This window comes from Lepeophtheirus salmonis, chromosome 1 (assembly GCF_016086655.4).
Source record: "Lepeophtheirus salmonis chromosome 1, UVic_Lsal_1.4, whole genome shotgun sequence".
Lineage (NCBI taxonomy): Eukaryota > Metazoa > Arthropoda > Copepoda > Siphonostomatoida > Caligidae > Lepeophtheirus > Lepeophtheirus salmonis.
This window is the reverse complement of record NC_052131.2, coordinates 5286372-5309434: the sequence shown is the minus strand read 5'-3', so window position 1 is coordinate 5309434 and position 23063 is coordinate 5286372. Positions and strand designations below refer to the sequence as shown.

Sequence of the window (23063 nt, the reverse complement as noted above, 5' to 3'; positions counted from 1 at the left end):
ATTGACAATTGGTTTGAGCGCATGCAAAAGAATCATGCTGGAGAATATTTTGAAAAACAATAAAACCATGTTTGATGATAAATATTCCCATTTTCATTATTAGGGCAGAAATATATATATAGCAGCCTGCGTAAGACCCTAGTTTCCTTTCATATAGAAAAACATGTACTTCTTGCCTCCTTAGTCTTTCTACACTGACTCTGGTGTAAAACGTAGGATCCTTACTTTGGTTTCAAGATTGTTCAATTTGTGTCCAAGAATTTTACGGAAAAAGTGAATGACATTAGATCTAAACTACTGGTGTTTACCAGAATTCTTTTTAATCAACGCGTATGGTCCGAGTGAGAGAGAGTCGACATTTTTTCAAACTATAAATTTTATAAGGTAAATCCTATTGCTATTGTTGGTGATATAAATGTGGATTTAAATAAGTTTAGTAGTCCAAATTTGAAAATTTTGAAGAAGTTAATGTTAGAGACGAATATGGTTGATCTATTAAGGAAAATTTCACCGAATGAAAAGATTTCATAGAGAACAGGAAACAAACTGTAAGAATAGATTTAGTTTTGACTTTATCTAGTTTTATTGATAATACAAGGATCGCAAAATACCTCCCAGAGCTCCCATCTGGCCACAAGATCTTACAATAGGATTTCACGCATGATTATAAAACGAAACAATTCAAAATACTTCACTGGAGGATGAATATTTTCAACAAAGTCTTCAACGAAGGCTGACAATACATTTTGATCACACATTATCTGCTTCGAGGATAGCTTTGCGACTTAGTAATACTATTCAAGTCACTACCAGAAATTTTCTCAAACGAAAAAAAAGAAACAAACAGAAAATTCAATGATAACTTGGACGTTATTATGATACACGGTTCTCCTTCTGTCAATGAATATGCGTTAGGTACAATCAATACTTTTAGAATTCATCTTATAGCTGATGAAGAGAAGAAAAGGAAAATTGAAAAGTAATGTAAGTTTAGTCTTCGGCTAAAAAGCTGGGAAGAAAATTTGTTGCACCAACAACAGGAGTTTAGTTAGTAATGGTGGATGGAAAAAGACTGGTAAAAAAGGAGGATATCTTGAACTATTTTCATGAGTGCGTTCAAAATATTGTAGGAGGGGATAGAAAAACTTCCCCCCTATAAGGAGACACAGGGAGCAATCTTCTTCGAAGACATTATTGGAAATTTAATAGACTAGAAATTTAAATCTGATAAAGCTAGTGGACCTGATGGAATAATTGGAGAATTTTAAGTCGTGGTGAAGAATGTAATTGTGCCTTATTTAAAGTGTATTGGTAAATTTATGGAGGAACACGGCCGTCTTCCAACTAAGGAAAGAATTGATCTTACTCCAAAAAAAAAAAGGTAATGGAACGGACTTCAGTCATTGGAGAACCATAACTGTGCTTAATGAATCATATATAATTATTGTTGGAGTTTTAGGCAGTAAATTGAGTCATTTTTAAACATGAAGTCCGGTCCAGAGCAAAAGGTTTTCTTCGTGGGAGGAGAATCACTGATGTTTCCTAGAACATTCAGGCGGCAATAGAATCGGTAAATGGACGTCAAATGTATGTCGCAGGTATAGCTATTGATTTTTCAAAAGATTTTGACTACATCAGGCACATTTTTAGTATGAAGACTGTTATAAAAATCTTCCGTAAGAAATTTTATTATCCGATTAGAGCTTAATTTTTTAATGGAGCTTCGACAATATCTATAGGTGGGTTGAAGTGTAAATCAATTGAATTGGAACTAAGTTGCCGAGAAGGATGCCCGATTTCTCCTTTATTTTTCGTTGCAGCAATTGAAGAACTCAGTAATATTATCAAAGGGAAACATGGCGGATTTGTTATTCAACTAGGATCAGTAGGAAAATAATTGATATGTATCCTGATGATATGACTCTTATGGTAGATGCTAAATTGGAGAAACAGCTTATTAAAAGGGTTGAAAGTCTCTTGGGTTGCTTAGACAAAGTCCGTCCTTGCAGTCAATCAGTATAAAACGGTAATACTATCAATTTGTAAGTGGACTCCGATATCTTACACTGAAGTTTGAGGTTACATAATACGAGAAAGTTTAGAAGTTCTATCAATTAAGTGGGGCAGATACAGAGTAACGTTAAGAAACTTAACTTCCTTAACAGTTTGACCTATAAAAAATTAGCAGAGTGGAGAAATTTTAAATTACAAAAAAGTATCGACTTATATACATAATACACAAGTAATTCCATTGATATTATATAAAGCTACTTCGTCTCCGATAATGGGAGAGCATTCGACTAAGGAGGAAAAAAGATGGTAGAAAATGTTATTTTATCAATCATACATTCCATCATTAAAAAGAAGCAAGGAACAACTTGGAGGCGGACTTGGCACGATTTCTACTATCTAGCCTAAAATTTACAAGAAGATTTTTATCATTTAATAGTGAACCTGAATGTTGGTATTATTTCCTGTAGCAGGATTTTGAAATGGATTTTTTTTAACAAAACGACAAGTTCGCAGATTGTCCAATTCTCTTCTTTTATTGGGCTCTTAGAACTTATGGTTGAACGATGTGGTTTTTTGACTCGAACTCGACAATAGACGTAATACATAAGAACAGATGAAATAGGTATCTGTTTAAAAACCATGAAAATCTGATAACTATGGAAAGGGAAGCATTGGATAATAATGTATTTTCAACAGTACGGTACAACAGCAGACAAACCTCATTCTGGAAGACAAAGGACGTCTCGTAACGCTGAAAATGTGGTTCTGGTACGCGGCAGTGTTGCAGAGTCTCCAGAAACATCCATTCGGAGATGTGTTTCCCAGTTACACATTTCTGCACGCAATTTTGAAAAAGGATTTAAAACGTTCCCGTACAAAATTCAATTAGTGCATAAATTGCTACTGAGGGATCATGATCAACGAGTTGAGTACAGTAATGCAATCCTAAGATTGCCTCGTAAAATTGAAGATTTCTCTTTTCTATTTTCGGATCCCAGTAACCATTTAGGAAATATAATTTTCCAATCATAACAAAAAAAAAAACCATTAAACTTTTTATGAAAACCACACTTATTTATCTTTTCCTTGAAAAATTTTATAGGCAATCAAAATGGTAGCAGGACTTTTGCTCCCCCCGTTATGATCATACAGACTTTGCTTTATTAATATAGATACATGTTTTGCTCTTATATAACTCTTAATTAAGCACCAATAGAACATAGTGATAATTGAGAAAGTTTGAGAGCAATAAGGTAGTTTATTCATTCTAGATATATAGACGTTTAAATGTACATTTTCTCACAAAGGCGCCTAAATTTAACTACGCTCTCATTACAACATCCAAAATTCCCTTAATTTTTATTCAATTATTTTCCAAAGCAAGGCAGAAAATAAAATTAGATTTTTGTATATTTTCTTAACTTAACATTTGTATTCTTCAACGAATTATCGTCAAAATTGACCAACAAATTAATTATCCCTTTAGAGTTGTGGCAAACTCCACATAAGATAGTAAAAATTAATCCCTTTAAACTATTTAAAGATTTTAAAGTGTAAATAAAATTATTGAGTATTATAATTCATTCCACAAATCTGAATGCAATGCCAAGGTTCATAGAAATACAAGGTTATAAATACCATAATACTTTTCTGACTGATATTTGACTTTCACCATATTTTTTAATAGTGATGTCAATGAGTTAATCATATAATTTATAATCGTCTTCCTTGTACTTATATGCTATTAATATACCGTTGTTATACTCTATGACGTCAATATTTGTCTTTTTTACCCAGCAGTCGTTACGATACATCAAATTGAAAATTATGCCAAGCCCGATTAATATTATGGTTAACCTTTTATTTGTATTAATCTTGGGCGATATAACATGGAAGAATTTGGTCTATTGATGAGTTGAAATTGTGTTTCTGGTTGTATGAATCATTGTGGGACCATTTTGTCCAAAAAGGAAACAACATAACAGAAACAGCGATATTTTCCATCATTTGAAATTATAGTTCTTTATTTTCACTAAAAAAGTTGTCTTTTAACATATTCCTTCTTGACACCACGTTGTAAGAACTTATATTTTTGTATTTGTTTCAACTTCTTAGGTACTGGCGCAATACGTCATATCAGGTGCATGGGTCATGATTGTAGTATTCGATCCGATATTAATGGGCTTGAACGGTTTAGTCGTGAATTATCATGCGTCGAGTATGGAGGTCTCAAAGGAAGAAATTTGCCATATTTTACATTCTTATTATCTTACATTTCCCAAGCGGATTGTGACTAGTGATGACAAATGGATCACTTACGTTAATGTCAAGCAACAGATATCCAAGTCGAAAGCCAACGAAGGGTACAGACTATGGCAAACCCGGATTGCCTGCCAGGAAGGTGTTGCTATATGCTTGGTGGAATTCGAAAGGAATCATCTATTATGAGCTGAACCCTATGGCCAAACGCTCAACTCTGCCTCTACTGTGAAAAACTCCACCTTTTGGGGTTGGCGATCGAACAGAAGCGGTCAAGATTGATGAATAGGAGAGGAATCGTGTTTCATCAAGACAACGCCAGGCCACACACATCTCTCATGACGCAAAGAAGGTCTGAAGCTTGTATGGGAAGCTCTTATGCATCTACCTTACAGTCAGTACCTGGCACTGAGTGTTCCTATTAATGGCCAACGCGCTTGGGGGTATGAATGTATCCTCAATAGAGCCTGTGAAAAAAAATTATCATATTTTTTCTACTAATAGGGACAAGGGTTTCTACAAAAAGGGCATTATTAAGTTGGATAATCGTTAGCAACAAGTAATTGAACAGAACAAGGCATACTTGGCTTAAATCGGATGATTGTAACACTTCTTATAAAGCATTGAAATCAAGCAAAAAATGCATAATTATTTTTTCTATAAGGTATTATCTTATTTGGCTGAATAAATATCAATATTTTTATGAAAATCCAAATAATCGACTGGCCTAAGGACCAGTTCCAAACTGTATAGCTATTAACCTATTTATAATGATATTCAATCATATCCTTGATGCCAAGTGGGATTGCATAAAGGGTTAATGGGTCTAAGAAAGGGTGGAATATGTAGATATTTTTATGAAAATTTCAAGGACCCACATTTAAAGACCGGTTCCAAGGACCAATACTCCTAACAACTCATAAGACTGGTCCTAAGACTGAACTAGATCAAACAAATAAGGACCAAGAAACCAATGCTCTACAGGATTCAACATTAATCAAAAATAGAAAATATGACGTCATAACAGTTAGACTGACTTAAATTTAAGTCGAGTTGCTGTAACCGAGGCTTAGAGTAACCTATGGGAAATAAAGTTTAATCGCCTACTATTATATTACCATTGACTACTCCTTTTTTTTTTTTTTGATTCAATGTGGATTCTACATTTACTAAAATAGAAATCAATTTCATAATAAAAGGAAAATTATTTGATGAATTTCGTATTGTTTTGTGAATGAGGTATACTATGTACAAGAATGAAAAATCAATTTTTTGTAAATTTATCCTTGTGATGTTAAAATACTCAAGAAAATATAAAAGGAAATCCAGAGGTTTAATCGCATAAAATAAAGGTTATTTAATATTATATACAAACGGAAGTACCTGGGATTGCTGGGACGTACAGACAAACTTTGCTTTAAAAAAAATAAAAGTAGGTTCACTGAAGTGCTTACGAACTCATTTAGCACATCAGGTCAGATAGATTTGCACTGATAAGTATAATTAAACATCATAGTATTACATTTACTCCATCTGACCTTGGAATCTTCTTTGAAGTCCATATAAAATTATATTACATTTCTTTCCATCTATAGGAACGACAAGGGCACGAACCTACACACATTGAGTTCAAGAGAATAAATTCTGCCCAGCACGTTGTCCATTGAGCTACGTCGTTCCACACTTATTATTTGTTGATGTAGGATTTGACACAACAGCTAGCAATAGTGGTATCAAGAAAGGTGCAGCAATAATGATGTAAGACAAACTTGGGAGAACAGTTTTCTACTTCGCTTGCAGACATAATATATCAGAGGTGATAATTGGAGGACCATGGGAGGCTATTTCTGGGAAGAGTCAGCGTCCCAACAATACAATGTTTAGTAAATTAAAAGAAATTTAGTCCATGTTAGATAAGGACAATCCAAGAATTTTATCAATGTTGAAAAAGATTTGGACCCCATGAAGAAAAAACAACTAATGCCATAAAAAAATTTCTAGAAAAGACATCTCCAAGGGCAGTTTTCATAGAATTAGCATTGTTCTCCGTAAGAAACCTAGTCGAGGTGTTCATTGGGCCAAGTCCAGTACAATTTATCAAGCCTGTTTCATGACCAATAATATATATGGTATGAAAATGTTAATATTTTCAAGTGGACTAAAATACAAAAAGGACGCCATCATTAAATAGAGATAATAAATAAATATCTGGCTTTATTTTATAAAAAACACTAGATAACAGTAAATTTTGCCGCGGATACTCCTACCCACGATTTACAATTGATTAAAAACATGCTTCACTATCAACATAATGATAATGAACTCGCAATCTCTGTTCTGAAGAAAATAAGAAATCATGGTTGGTATATGACTTAGGAATTAGTGTATTCACCTTACTAAGATCACATGAGAGCATGACAACGCCTATAAAACAAAACCTGGAAATCAAGCTATCAAAAATTGAAAAGCCTGAGTGTTATTGAAAAGATAAGCCGGTGTTTCCAGTCGTCACTCAAGCTAACTTTCTCACAGACTTGGTAGGACCTAAGTGACATTTTCTTTTGACGCCTTTGGATTGAAAAGTAACTGGCTTATTACACCGATTCGTACATGGGAAAATAATGAAAACTATAGAGCAGCATGGGAGTTTGTAAAGTAAGTAAAAGTGACCAATGATGTTGCTGAAAGAGTTGTAAAACTCATAAGTGACTTTGCAACTAGGATTACCACCGACCAAGAGCAGAGAAACTGTTTGCTGCAAGTTGTGGAATACCACAGAAATAAATATATTAGTTTCAAGAAATCTAATTTAAACCATTAAGAGTCTATGTAATTCTAGAATGTTATATTCCATTGTTTTTTTGTATATAGTTATTAGCTTTGTTCAAGGAAAAAATGTATTTTATTTTATTATATTCTATTTTTGTGTACATCAAGATAATAACACAAATAAAGGGTTAATAACAATTTTTTGTTTCTTGAGCCACCAACAATAAATTATCAAGGCCCATGCGGCAGGCATATCTGCAGCCCAATATTTAAATGAATGATATATTTAGTTTTTATAGACCTTGGAAAACGGGAAAAAGTCAAATATTAAAAGGTTTTGAAAAAAAAGTTATAATTTGAATAGGTCTAGTAAGCATGAGTCTCTAGAAGATAACTAATTCATCAGATCTTAACGTGTAAATAAAACATTAATAAAATAGGGAGATCCCATCACTTCCCCCAAATTTACAGGTGATAAAAAAACATATATAAATGAATTTTAAGTTAATAAAACAGAAACTGATTATTGTTATTAAAAGTAACTTTACCTTTTGATTGACTAGGTAATGTACGTAAGAATTTTTCTATTTCGTATATAACTTCTCCCATTATGAGAATCCACGTACAAACTTTCATTACGTTTTGATATTTTTTTTGACTTGATTCCATCCCTTCCACGAGACCTTATATTAAGAGGCTTCCCATAATCTAAAAACCAATCTTCTAGAGCAGAGATAGCCATCCAGAGTATCGATCTGCGAGAATTAGATAATTAGCCCCATCCTGTTTCCCTAAGTCAAAAGAGACATATTCAAACGGGCGAGAAGAAATTGTTTGAATTTGTGGCTCAAGTGTTTGTGACACATTCAAGACAAAATGAAACAATTCGATATCATTTTTCATATTCAGCCAAAAGTAAAGTTGTCGTAGATTCCTAAAGGTTTTTTTCTATTTCCGTCTGCTGCAATTGTAGTATTTGTAAAACCCTTTTTCTCGCTTCAGTGAGGAGAAAAATTCTTGAGTGATGAAGGAGAAGACCATAATCTTCATCGATAGATAATTCATCCCATTGCCATCAGTAATTCAGAACACTATGATTATTCGGTTAACTATTCAAGTCTTTACAGTCCTTCAACACTTGAATAACATTTTGATATGCGGCATCAGTTATTGATTTGAGAGCAGGATCCAGTTGTTCTGTTAGTAGTTTTGTAAAACGGATAAGTATATCAGAATTATCTTTTGGTTGAAAAACAGGAGCACGAGAAAGAGTGTGTGCTATTGATTAGCAAGTCACTCCAGTTCGATAACAGCACAAAAAAAAATTAACAGTACTTAAAAATGGTGAACCGCAAGTGATTATTCGATTAAATTTGTTATTTTTATATAAATTATTTGAACTTTGCTAAAGAATCATATAACCAAAGTTAGTACAAGATGCATCAGTCAATAGCTGAAGGGGTAAACTTGGATTAAAATGACTAAGAACAGTCCCATTAGGATTAATATGAACATTTTTGACTTATTCCATTGCTCGATCTTGCTCATCAGTCCACAAAAACGCATTCTTTTTAGATAAAATACCTTGAAGAGGAACCATAGCCAGTATTTATTTATTCTTGATAGCACTAACTTTAGTTGGATCAGGTATTGTACCCTCTGGCGAAAGAATATATTCAGCAAATTTCAAAGTTTCACAAAGTTGAAACTTCTTTTGATAATACAATGACCCAAATTTCACATCTAGCAAAAACATTACAAATCCTTGAAAGAAGTTCATCAGAGACTCTTCCAAATATGAGAATGTTATCAACTAATTTTTTTGGCACCTCCTATGCCTGATAGTACCTTATCAGTTCCACTACAGAATTCATCCCCACTACTGGCGAAGCCCATAAGAGCTCGATTTTAACGATACCTGCCAAATTCAGTAATAAAAGTAGTTAAAGATTTTGATTCTTCATCTAGGAGAATTTGTCAAAGCCATGTAAACAGTTAAATACAGCAAAACACTTTGTATCAGAAGGAATAGATACAATTATGTACATGGGAGCAGGAAATGGATGTGTAGGATAAACAAAATATTTGTTAAGTTCGACAAGGTATATCACTTTCCTTAGCTTGCCTTTATTTTTTGGATCGAAGGATATCGGAGAACACCACTCTTTCCTTCCAACTTGCTATTTATGAAGCACCTTTAAATGCATGTGGAGTTTTGCGAGCATGGTAAACGTGTAATGATTTGATTGGAACTGGTTTCAGATGAATTTTCATAGGACAACCTTTCATAACCTTGAGTTGTCCTTTAGCTTCATGTTCAATCCCAATTTTAAAAGTATCAGTAGCTTCACGGATTCTCTCTCTAGGTTGGGATGTAACATCTTTATCAACTCCAATAGCTTTAAGGAAAACCTTTGGGGTGCACAGAAAACTCTTTGGAATCCCCCTTAAACTTCGAAGTATCTACCATCCGAGTAGTATCTCATTATTTAGAGACGTCGAGACAGATAACTTGCAAGAGTTGATTAATTTGAAATGTTAAGGTCCTAACACAATTTAAAGAGCTGTTATTTGCAGCAAAAATTCGTTTTTTATCATTGAGTTCGATTAGCATTCAATAAGTCCTAACAACATTCATGGCAATAATATCTCGCAATATTTTGAGAATCAGAAGGCACTTTGTTGATCCTTACAAGTTTATTTGTGGTGTTCCAGTAGCAATAGTTCCCACATTGACGATTCTTACTCTTAGAACGAGCACTTTTCTCCTTGGCAAGCATGCCACAAACTTTGACCAGATGATTAAATCATCAACACTTTGTACATTTCTTCCCAAATGCAGGGCATCTTCTTCTTTGACAGATCCCATAACTACAACATCCGCAGCACTTTCTTGATCCATTTTGTTACTCCTTATTCTTGGTCTTTTAATAATTTATTCTTGCCGTTTTGTAGGAAGAACCTGCAGTCTTGGCTATTGGGACTCAATCTAATCCAATTGATTTGGAAGCCGATACAGCAGTTTGGCATCTTTTTCGCAATGGAAACAAAGTCGTATACAGTCAAATCCTTTTGTTTTAAAAATTCAGCTCTGAAATTATCGCCTGCAAGGCATCGAATCAATTCCAGTAAAAGAATATATTCTCTATTGATTTTATCAAGTTCACGTTCTCTGATCTTTGACAACTTTACAGCCGAACACTCGGAATTTTTTTGTCCGTGTTTATGTCTATAACGTTGATAATGATAACAACGACAAAAAAGAGGGTTATCTTGAAGAAATATTTCTAGAAGCTTCTCTAAGCATCCACCATTTTCTCAAATTGATCATTTATCTGTGAAATCATCTCTTGTTTGAAGATCACTAATCAAATTAGGTTCAATCAAATTGTTAAAAAGTTGTCGCTTCACTATAGCATTTTGTCCGGAAAGATGCTTCTCATTATGATTATAATGAGCAAAAAATTTGTCTGTCCACAAATTGAATTCTTCAAGAGTGAACAACCTCTGAGGAATCTCCTTTGGCTTTAATGTATTGCCCATACGAGATTCACTAACAGATTTGTGATTACTTTTATCCAGTAATGCTTTATCATCAAATATTGAATGATCTTCTTTAATATGAAATTAATCTTTATTGAGTAATGCGTCGCAGAACTCTATTTCAGTATTTTAATGAAGCAAATTCAACTATTGAAACCCTCACTTGTAATATCCTCCATCGAGAATATACACATTTAAGCAGTATTATAACGTTTCCATTGAAGCCTGAAATCTTCTGTTTTCTCATTGAACTGTACTTCTTCTTTCGAGTCATTGAAATTAGTTTAAACTAAAGGTATCCATAAAGCTGTTTATCGAAGTGACCCCTCAACATATTTATCGATTTACTCGGATCAGTAGGAATTATGTTCAGCTTCAGAGTATGAGTAAAAAAGCAAAGATAAGAGAAATGATGAAAATAGGTTGTGTCAAAGCTATTTTTTTAAAAGTTGCGTTGAAAAACTTAGCATGTAGTGCTCTATAATAAAAAAAAATTACTCAAACGACATCAAATCCATCACAGATCTAACCAGACCCACTTGATTTTCGACTGCACCATAAACTATTACCTGTTAAATGGAATTGATTAAAATGAGGAGTCGATAGGAAGCTTTATTATATAAGACACATGTGTACGTGTGAGTCTCTAGAAGACACGTTAATTCTTAAGATCTTAATGTGTGAACAAAACAATATTAAAATAGGGAGATACCGGCCATCAATAGGAAACAATAGGCTGATTATGCTTTTAGTGGACAAATCAAAAAGAAATCAATTTTTAGATCAAATAAAGAAGAAGAAAGATAGGGTTGTCTTTATTGTCTCGGTCGGCGAGATAATCAGAGGGCTGACAGACAATTTATTATTTTGGATCAAGTACGGAGTGGTTACCAATTTACTAACTTTGGGTAGTATATATGGTAGAACCTAGAGAGAGAGAACATGTTTCTTTTGTAAACAGTCAATGGAGACATCCCATCAGTTTTTATTCGAGTTTGCTCATATAACTAGAATAATGAACTAGCTGATTGAGTTTTTTTGTTTGTTTTTTTCAAATTTTAAGTTGAGCCTTCTGCATTTGTATACCGGCTACTATCAAGTGTGGAAATAAATTACATAACTGCAAAAGTAGAAGTAAAAACAACGTTCCCTTAAGATTTTATGATAATATTGAAGAATATTGTATTTGATATATGTATGTTAAAAACCGAGGTACAAAAATAGTAATAATGGTTTTATGTATACAGCTGTTGTGAAAAGCTATAGATTTTTTAAATAAATTCCTAAATTGTGAGAATACCTATGGATTTTTGATATTTTTTTCTAAAAATATCATATTTCAAGTTTAATTTTTGGACTTTTATAATTCCAAAAATTCCAAAAACCAATTTCCGGTGTTCGTTCTCAGTTCTTTTTAATGCATGATCAGGTTGGTACAAGCACTTAAAACAAGGGGCGTCACTAAAAAATTGGGGCCCAAGAAATGATATTCCATACAAACAGGGCAGCGGCTACCTTATACGCAGAGTGTGTAGTATCCCAAGTTCCCACAGGGGCCTGTAAACTTGTATAATGGGGACCTCAGTTTAAAATGTATTAGTGCAGGGGGAGTTTTACATAGTGAAGTTTGGGAAACACTGGCTTAAGAAATGTTATAGTTACCATATTATAGGGCCCTGACAAGCTTAGTAGAAGACCTGGATCCATAATCTAGACCACACCTTCCCTCTTGTATTTACACTGTCTGGTGCCTAAAACACCTTTTCCATATCCATAAGAAACCCTTAACTATTTGGAACTCAGATAAAACTTTATCACACTGGCAATATACAAAAAATCGTTGGAAAACGGCCTTCTGCAATTGCACAAAAAAACTCAGAAAATGGTCTTATTGATTAAAGCTAATATATTTTTTATGAATATATATTATTTTCTATATGGGAAAAAAAGCACAGGAACCGAGACTGATAAGTAATACATTGCAGTCTCGACTGCAGTCTCGATTCGACATTGTCGGCTCCGGATCTAGCGGTTCAAGAACCGTAACCACTTGAACTGCAGACCGTTAAGGGCACAATCTTGTTTATTTTAGTTATAAACGATTATAAACGATAATAGGTGTATTAGATATACACCTATTTGACCCAAACATACCGTCAATTTTTTTAATTGAAATTTTTCTAGATTATTTTCCAATTACTAAGGAATGTTATCTATATGAAATTGATAGATAAGACATGCAACAATTACATAGAAACATGGAACATTAGAAAAAGTTAGCTAAGTTTCTTAGGACAAGCCTCCAATGCAAGATCTCATTTGACCCTACTCTACCCTAATCACTAATGCGTGAAAATACGAAGAGTAATCTTGAGGATCCTCGTTGGACTTGGAGTATAATTAAGGATCGACATCGCTATCTATGATCCTGCAAGATACGGAATAAGATTTTTGTTTATGTCCTTCCTCTATTATTGTCCGAGAGCCTGCCACGGAAGATTTCACCCCATAAGATACGGAAGGCCTCCAAACCCAGTAGGGACGGGCAGACTAACAAAAAAAATCAGTGTTCTAAGTTATATCAGTTTAATCGGGGGGGGGGTCAACCCTTCTGTACCTTATCTCCTTGTAGCTAATCTAATGAAACGTCACGACAGCTAAGCTGATCTCTTCTTAAATATTTTCAGTTTCTTATTTCTACATACCAAAAATGAACATGATTTAATGCCCTATATACGATGCATTATAACACGACGTGTGGAAAGAAGCCCCATAGAGCCAACTCCCAAATTAAGGAATTTTTGCTGTCTACTAGAAAAAAATTTCTTCATTCGGGTAAATTATGAAGTAGAACAAAAAAAAAATATTTGAAAAATGTAATACTTATAAATTAAATTTTGAATTTTTTTTCCAAAAAAATTTAATTTTTTGTGAAAGCTGAGGATTTTTGAAATTTTTGTCAAAATCTATTGATTTTTGAAATTTTTTCCCTGAAAATTTAATATATTCAATTTAATTTTAATTTATTTTAAAATTAAAAATATCATTTTTTTCTGAATTACTACATATTTTTTTAATTATTTGTGAATAGCTATGGATTTTTGAAATTTTTTTCCTTTTTCAAAAAAAAAATCGAAAAAGCCAGCCCCTCCTCCCTTGCAAAATATATATACATATGTATATATAAACCTGGGACACCCTTGATTTACTTTGAAATTTAAATTGATTCTTTGCATGGTATACAATATTAATCTATTATTGAAGCATTTACAAGCAAGTTCCTCTATGTACCTAATTTTATTTATGTTCTTGAAAATGACAGTAACCTTCTTTCAAATAACCTTTTTCCCCATTTTCTTTCTTATTTTCTGATAGTTATTTTTGTTTTTAAAAGAATAAAAAATTATATCTGTGCAAAACATAAATACAGTCTCTATGATTAAAATAATTTATTTTTGAAAATATTTAAAGGTATGTGTATATGTATAGAATCGAGCACTAAGAATGGCAAAGGGTTTTCAAACGAGAAACTACATAAATGTGGAGAACATTTCCTTATTATTATAGACTGAGGACATGATATTTCCTCTTTATTGTGCTTTAACTTTAGTATTGACACTCTTTTGTCTTCGACGTGAGCAACGGTGAATACAACATTGAATTATCTTGAAATTCACGTAGATGATCAATCCTAAAATCAATGTCAAAAATCCATAGACATCGATTAGGTTTCTTTGAATAAAATTCAACTTGTGGAATGGCTGTACAAAGTGATGACAGGGCTTATGTCTTATGACATACTCCATCCACCAAACTGCGCGATCCAAAGGTCGATTGATTTGATCCATGACTAAAGCGCCTATGGAATGGATTTAAAAAGAAATAGCATTAAGTGTTACTATACTATACTATGTATGTATCTATAACTATAATACCCCAGTGCTGAGCATTTTGAGTATAATTTGAGTTCTGTAGGAGTGACTCCATGGAGGATAAGAAGTTGTCCTCCCTTAATTCTTGATACGGAATAACGAGTCCCATTCCTTTTTTAACGCCTTCATACGCATTTTGTCTTTGATCACCTTGTACGGGTATAAAGAGCTGAGGAATGGCGAGGTAGGATATTATTAATATGAAAACAAAGTACCTATATTATAATAGGGTGAACATATTTTAGTTCTCCAAAACGGAGGTCATTTGACTCAAGCGTTCTCTTTTGAGTTGGTTTCATATCGGTTTTTAGGTAGTGTTATGTTGAATAGACAAATTGTCCACTCGACTTGGATTGTTTAATTTTGGACTCGAATCAAAATTGTGAGACAATTTATTCAATTGAAAAAATCATATGTCGGCTAAATACTTTTTTTAGTCATTTCGGTTGTAATCACTCAACCTCAACAAATAATGACAATACTAATGACAAATTAAATTTTTACTTGGTCCCCCAGAATTTTATTTCAAAATTCGATCGATATTATATTTTTTGGCTATTTGTCAATTATTCCAAATGTGCAACAGAGAGTGGCACCTTCCTATCTAATATAAAATAAGATGTACGAATGTTCCTCACATAGAGCATATAATACTAGAAACCAGTCAGCGAAGGCTCAAGCCCATCCACTACAAAGTGGAAAGAAGGACCTAGAAATTACAACAATGACATAACATAAGTTTATAAGGCCATTTGTCATATTTATATGGGGGAAAAAGTAATTATTAGATGCAAACAGTCAAACATATACATTAAGAAGAATATTTGAAAGTAATAAATTGGTATTTTTTTATAAAAATATGACAAATGGTCTTATGAATATACAGTAAGTCTAAAAATTGATGGCGGTATTAAAAATATCCTTCTTATAGTTTAAAAAAAAATATTTTTGATCGGAATAAAATGAAATTTCAGGTTTGGGCCGTTATCAGCCAGCAGGCAGTGTCAGATCTTCATCTGATTCCACGAAATCAAACTGAGACTACCGAGTACTAAGTAACGGAAATCCTCAACAAGTCTCTGATGTAAGCTTTGTCTCATAGCTTACAAAAACTGGACATCCTTTGAAGAGGAAAATGTTGTCTGACACATCTAGAGCCATTTTACAACTCCAAAAAGGCACAAAAGTAGTGTTCAAAAAACTTGGATTATTTCTGGGGCAAAGGCACCTTGCCTGCAAACAGTCCTGATTTGTCTCCTATTGGAAATTTGTGAGCCTTGGTCCAGAGGGAACTCAATGAAAATGCGCCAGCAACTTCAAAGGATGATTTTTTTTTTAAACTGACAAAAGCTTGGGAAAAAATTTCACCAGATACTTTAAATAATCTGTATAAAGGGATGTCAAAACGCATAAAAATATTTATTAAGCTGAAAGGTCCTCATATTGGGAAGTAAATAAAGTTTTTCGCCCAAAAAATCACTTGTTTTGGTTATTTCATAATTATTTTTTTTTTAAACCACCATCAATTTTTGGACATACTGTATATTGTTATGAAGTAATTTCTCAATTATTCTGCCCCTTTGTAGCGTTTGAGCCTTCGCTTACATGTTTCTAGTATTTTATGAATAGTGAGCGCAGTCAAAATTCATCTGAGTATGCGCTATCTTATTTCTCATGCCCAAAAATAGGATATCCCTCGGAAAATTGATAATATTCTGAGCAAAAGACAGCTGTTGCTGTCGATAATTTGGGATATTTCATGATAAAAAGATGAAATGGGTCTTATTTTCATATGTTTTGAAAGTTAAAAAAAAAAAAGATCGTAGAAATTGTCCTTATCATGAGTAAATGTGATAAATTATACAACTCCTCAAAAATTTCCTTTTTGTTCATTTCTAATTTTTTGACTGGAGTCTACACAACATTAGTTTTAGGGGAGGGAGTTGTTTAATTCCTTTGAAATTAATAAATAGGTATAAGAATAAATTATATAAAATTGTACTATAGGATTGTTCTAAAAAAAATTAAAAAGAGTACAATCCTATCAGTCAGGTCCTAATAAAATGTATCAGTCCTAGAGCCAGTTTTATTGGTCTTTTATGGTAACTACAACAGCTGAAATAACGTAGTTACTAACTCCATTAATTCAGTTGGAGAAGTTTCATCATAACCTTTTTTCTTTTTTGTTAAGAACGTAGGACCGTTGAACGGTAAAAAAGATCCAACCGATTCAACACTAATAACTTGTAATTCTTGATATTTTTTTATAGATAATTTTGGATTTTGTGAAATCTTTCTTTTGACTATTTATGCCCTATTTTCAATAGTTTGTGTTGATAGTATTTAAAACTGAACATTTATAAATCTATTTTTCAAAATAATATGCCCACGAGACCTCAAAAGAAAAGTGAGATCGGTCACCCTGGTTTATAGCTTACATATGTAGATATTTTAGTTAATTGTGCGTAAAATCAAAACTTACTGCAGGTTTTTGGAAGCAAAGAGTCTCTTGAAAGCTGGATTGGCCCGCATGACTAACAAACAACTTTAAATTGGGATGTGCAAGGATTTCCTTTTGTGGAAGCCACTTTTTTGAGAAGTAAATTTGTAGGAGTATCTTCCATGACCTCTGTTTCCCATTTCCAAATTACTCTTTGTTTGAGCTTTGAGAATGCTTTGATAAAAATTTGTCGATACTCCTCAGACATCTTTTCATTTTGAAGTAATCAACAAATGTATTTGAAAAAAAAAAGATTTAAAAAATGAATGAACCATGGGTTTTTGGGTCAGTGTTTCGACTTGTAACTCACTAGTGAACTCTGAAGAAAAGTGCCAAAGGAAACATATACAACACCATATTCGGCTTCGTCTATGAATTTTTTAATATCTGGATCCATGTTTTTATTAAAATCCGGCTCCTGACAATTCATCATGCCTAAGTAAATGGTATTTTGAGCTATGGCCTTGTTCCCGTCTAAAAGTAAGGGATGTCCAAAATGAAAAGTCAAACTATGGATTTTTTTAAAAGGATAGGTATTCAAGTGGGGCTCTCTCATAAATAATATCAACTACCTTGTATTTTTCATTAAGTCAATTATTTTTGGTCGATAGATATCTTTTGGCTCCGGCAAAGTATCATCCAATAAGGATTCGGTATAAGCTATAAAACCCCATTCGAAAAGACATCTAGTTAGATACGAAAGAAACACATTTCCAGTTCTTTGAATGAAATTCATATCGGTTTGATAGGGTGAAAAAATACTCTGCATGTAAGATGGGTTATGAGGTTGATTCATGAAATGATCCAAGGTAGGTAATGATGCTTGAATGGAAAGATACATAACAGAGCTAAAAAAGACACAGACTAAGTTTCAGAATGTAGTATAATAATTGATACTGCTCAGGGGCATCACAGAAAATAATTTTTTTCTGAATAGCTGTGGATTTTTTACATTTTTTTCGAAAAAATGTAATATTTTGAATTACTCAATTGAATTTTTTTTTAACAAACAGCTATAGATTTTTGAATTTTTGGGAAAAAAATTCCTTTTTTTAAATAGCTATGGATCTATAAAATTTTGTTGCCAAAAATTTCATATTTGAAGTTTAATTTTTGATAGTTCTACAAAAAATTCATCAACACAAGGAATTTCATCTATATACATAAATAATTTTGAGGACGCCACTGACTGCTAGAGTAGTACCTAGCCTTAAATCTATGAGCTAAGTAAATCCCTGCAGCGTCCGCATAAATAGGTGCGCTCACAACAGCATCAAATTCCGTGGATTTGTCCTCCAAGAGAGCTTGAATTTCCTTACTCTTCATACAATCATGAGCAACTTTATAAAATACGGAAGGGGCCTCAAAAAATCCGGAAATTGCGTAACTGCCTAAAGTTTGTTGCATTAATGTAATAAGTCGTTAAATAATTACAAACATGACAGATTTATGACTTTAGATATGTACGTACCGGATTGGAGATTAATTTCTGAAATTTTATCCATTAAACTCTTCAATCTGCCTTCTTTATCACATTGAATTTCCGTGACATTTTTTAACCCGGAGATGAAGGGAGCTACAATTGTGACCTCGTGCCCATTATCACGTAATTTACCAGCGAGAGGAGTGAACGTTATAAGCATGGATTTTGGTAAAATAGGGAAAAAAAATAGGACTTTCCCCCCATGTACTTGAGATGAGAAAATGACAAATAGAAAAATCAATCCAATATCCCTACTCAACACCATGATTCCTTCAAAAGAAGAGTTGACTAAAATTTATTAGGTTGCAATAATCACAGTCTATAAATACAATTTGAGAAAGCAACAATATATTTAGTAGTTTAACTTGAAGTGTTTGCAAGCTAACTATCACATCATATATATATATATATATATTTTCATTTCTTATTAAATTACATATATATTTAAATTTAGTTCACATGCTTTTTTGATAAAATATTTTAGTCATTAGTATTATTATTTTTTATTTTTTTGGAAGAGACAAAATTGGAAGGAATTTGGACATTTTTGTAATTTTTTTTTATTTTTTTTGACAAACCGATAATTTTATAGAATAGCAATTTCCTCAATTTACGGATTAAATCTATGAGCTTAAGATGTAGCTTTACTTACTTTCAATCTTCCATATAATTTTTGTATAAACTTAAAAGACTCACAAACACTAAATAAATGTACAATACTTAATCTTGCATAATATTTTAATTCACTACCTCTTAGAACAAGAGTAGTATGGCAATCAAATGATTTTCACCCTCACTGTCTTAAGTAACAGCTCTAATCAGTATACTTATATGGTAAAGCTACATAATATTTACTTTTACAAGAACATTTTACTATAAGATAAAGTAATAATTAAACAAAAAATAAGATAAAACGTCATTGCGTAGACATCTTGACAAATGAGCAGGATAATATGTAGATTTGTTTATTTAAATAATCTTATTAATTAATACACTAGGATTGATGAAAAATACATGCAAAGGGTGACCGGCGTTACTCGGGCCAAGGAGGGAGCAGGAAATCAGAGGTGACAAGACATATTTTACTTCAAGACTTGAATGTGTTACGCAACCTATTCAAAGTGCATGCATGCTCTTTTCTTTAGTACATTCAATATATATATATATATGTGTGAAGTGAAGAAAAGATTATTCAATTTATTTATTCCTCAATTAATTATAATTATAACTCACTTATCAGAATTCGAGACTCGGACACGGGTTTTAGTCAATTCTTATTAAATTGGGACTTCGAACTCCTGGAGGACTCACTTTGTACTAGAAAAAAGAAATTTCAGATTTGACTAGGACTCAATAGGAAAGTCTCGGAACTCGACTAGCATTTATCGTCAGATCAACAAGGTTCAGATTTTAATAAGACTCAAGGCTTGAAATTGCCTAACTCACGTACCTAAAAACTCTTGGCTTGACTTAGAGTCGTATTATATTGGAGTTTACTTTTGAGACTTCACTCGAACTTAACTCTCAATAAATGAAATTCTACGGCTGGTCGTAAAAAAATATTTGTGAACAGCTCCATTTACGATATACTCGTAACATTGTGCTTCTATTTGATATATGTCGTAAATAAGAAGAAAATATTAAGAATTTGACAAAAGAATTATCCTTATCAAATAAAATTGTTAATATAGAAATGAACTCTGTTTGCTCTTGAATTCGACTTATATATATATATTTTTAAAGATAAGTCATTTGACTGATTGAAAGAAGAAAATCATGCCCTTGTTTCATCATCATTCATAATTTCCATACGCATTTTTACAGTGAAGACACGAGATAAATAAATTGAAGGGTAATAAATTAAATAAAGAAGGTGAAACTAATCAATCTATATAATTCATATTTTATCAATTTTCTTTTAAATGGTGGTGCACATCATTGGATAAATAACGTATAATAAAATATATTGTGTGACATATATAATGGACCTTGCTATATATTTTTTCTGATATGTAAAATACGACTCCTTGACATCTTTATCAGTGTCGTTGATGTCAATATTGCCAGCACTTGATTTAATATTTGTACAAATTCATAATGATCTCTTTAATGCAATAGTACATTATCAGATATTAGAAAATGGCCAAATGACAGTATAATAATAAACAAAAAATCATCACAAAATAAACAAAGGCTTTATCAATAACAGCGGGTATCTAAACTCCAAAAATGATAATATACACTTGTCCTAGATGAAAATATTAGTCGTTGGAGAAAATAACTAACACATGGCAGAATAATATTATACTAATAGATTTATTATATGTAACTTGGTTAAACTCAATAAATATTATTAAGTAATAATCATATTTATGCCAATTTAATTAATGAGTTTCGATGTAACTGGTACTACAAGTATTATACCTGGTGAAATGGCTCTTTTCTAATTATCAATCATTATTTGTCCACGAAAACTTGTCCATAAAAACTATCCTCAGAAGGTATGTAAACATAATTATAATAATGTTTGCTTGATTCTAAGCGAATAGTGTCTGTATATTTCACAAATACTAGCTACGAATTTGACGACATTGAAATTAATATTCAGTTAATCTGAACAAAATTTTGAATTATGAACAGTGAACAGATAATGACGATTTGTAGAAGAGATAGTGGGAGGACTATTGACAAATGTACGCTAGTAATAAAATATGACATTAATACCGTAAACTTAGTTAATATCTACTATTGTATGTCATGGCGTAGCTATACATTTTTAATCCTACAATGTTGTTCTACTCCAAACCAGTTGGAAAGAAGGAATACAAATTGAAACACAATTATTGTATACTTTACTAAATATTTCTAAATCCATTCGCGATACGTCGTAAACTTTGAATCTTAATATCAGCATCTAAAGAATAAAATAATATTCTATGAATTATAAATTAACTATCTCTTTATAGGAACATTTTAAAACCAATGAAAAACTCGTAATTCCTCACACCATAAACCTTGCTTAATACATTTCTGAGCTAAACTGTTATGAGCTTTTTTTAAAGCTCTAACAGCTGCTCTTAAGTTATGAGCTTTAAAAGCTTCGATGTTTATACTTGTCATTTGTAGGACCTCTCTCAACCATCTGCTAGCCGCCTGAGTTGCAAAGGGGTGACAATTCCGGATCAAAGTCATACACAATTAATCTTTGTATTCTAGTCTTATTTACATATTCAATGATATGTCGCACTGAATCTAGTCTTTCGTTTGAGAAAAATTGCGAAATTAATTCCATTTCTAATATTGTCTAAACTTGAATCTTTCCAGACCCAAAAAGGGGAATAAATAGATTAACCTCTATTTATTCTATAGTTTGAACTAAGGAAAGTTAAAGAACTAGCTCCAGCTTTAATGGCTAAAGTTATGTAAGTAAGGTTTTTTTTTTTGTCAGTATTTTATTTCATAAAACTATCCAGACACCCTGAATCATTTAATTTATTAAAGAACATTTTAACATTCCGTGTATCTAGATATTTGGGTAATGGAGGATTTAAATTGAATTAACCTTACCTGAATCTGGTCAACAACTTATCTGTTGATAACACCTCTGGCATTAATTTAATTTTTACTAAAGCCGCTTTTGTTGTTGCAATGGCGCTATAGGAAGACGTGGGATGTGATGCTAAGTAATTCAATACCATATTCCCTAACCTGTTAAAGAGAGAGTAGCCGTCTTCTAAATAAAACTTATAAAAATGTTTAAAACACCGATGTGTAAGTCCTCTTAGTTGAGGAACGAAATCAGAAAAAATAATATTAATTGCTTTGGAATAGACATCTTGATTTAATAAAGGCCCATTCTAAATAAACCATGCAATCAGAATCCCAAATTCTACAAGGTTATGAGTTTCTAGGCCCAAGGGAGTTCCCTTAGCTACCTCCAATCTTAGAGACTCCCTCGATATCTCCTGTAACTGTAGGAACTGGAGGGATGAAGTAACCCTTCTTCTTCCACGTGATGGAGAACGCATCTAAGGCATCCACTTGATTGTCTCATCCAAGATACGCAATTTAAAATTTCGTGCAAATCCTATGACGCGAAGAAATCCACCTTGGAACCAATGGGGTGTTATTTGGTTGAATACTTCTTCCTTTAACCCGAACTCCCATGTCAGAAGAGACTCCCTTGATCGAAAGTCTGCTTCCGTGTTACTTTTTGACGGGATTCAGATAAAATCTGCTCAAATTCCTCTTTTCATCAAGCGTTTCCACGTTTTCGCTGCGATATAGTTTAGGTGTTTCATATTAGTACCACCTTTTTTTTAAATATAAATACAAAAGAAAAGTTGTATTATCTACATTTATTAATATATGTGAGTGATATGAAATCGAACTTAACACTTTCTCGGCAGCTAACATTTCGAGCTCGTTAATATGAAGATCTCGATCATTGGCTGTTTAAAGGAGCCGTCTGAGAATGAAATGCTAACCTGGTAAGGAAGGATCCTTATATATTAACGAAAAACGCTGGTCTCAAACTTCCAATTTTTCTAGTTATTTGTTGAAG

The 23063-nt window shown here is 32.6% G+C and overlaps 1 protein-coding gene across 1 annotated transcript; it reads right to left on the bottom strand.

Moving 5' to 3' along the window:
* Positions 1 to 14053: 14053 nt before the first annotated feature.
* Positions 14054 to 19324, bottom strand: LOC121114974 (UDP-glucosyltransferase 2-like). The gene is given in 9 exon segments (XM_071894122.1): positions 14054 to 14443; positions 14520 to 14685; positions 16999 to 17109; positions 17111 to 17224; positions 17327 to 17525; positions 17589 to 17864; positions 18221 to 18407; positions 18488 to 18769; positions 19152 to 19324. Coding segments are annotated over 8 exon segments (1599 nt in total). The 5' UTR covers positions 18765 to 18769; positions 19152 to 19324; the 3' UTR covers positions 14054 to 14174.
* Positions 19325 to 23063: the final 3739 nt, after the last annotated feature.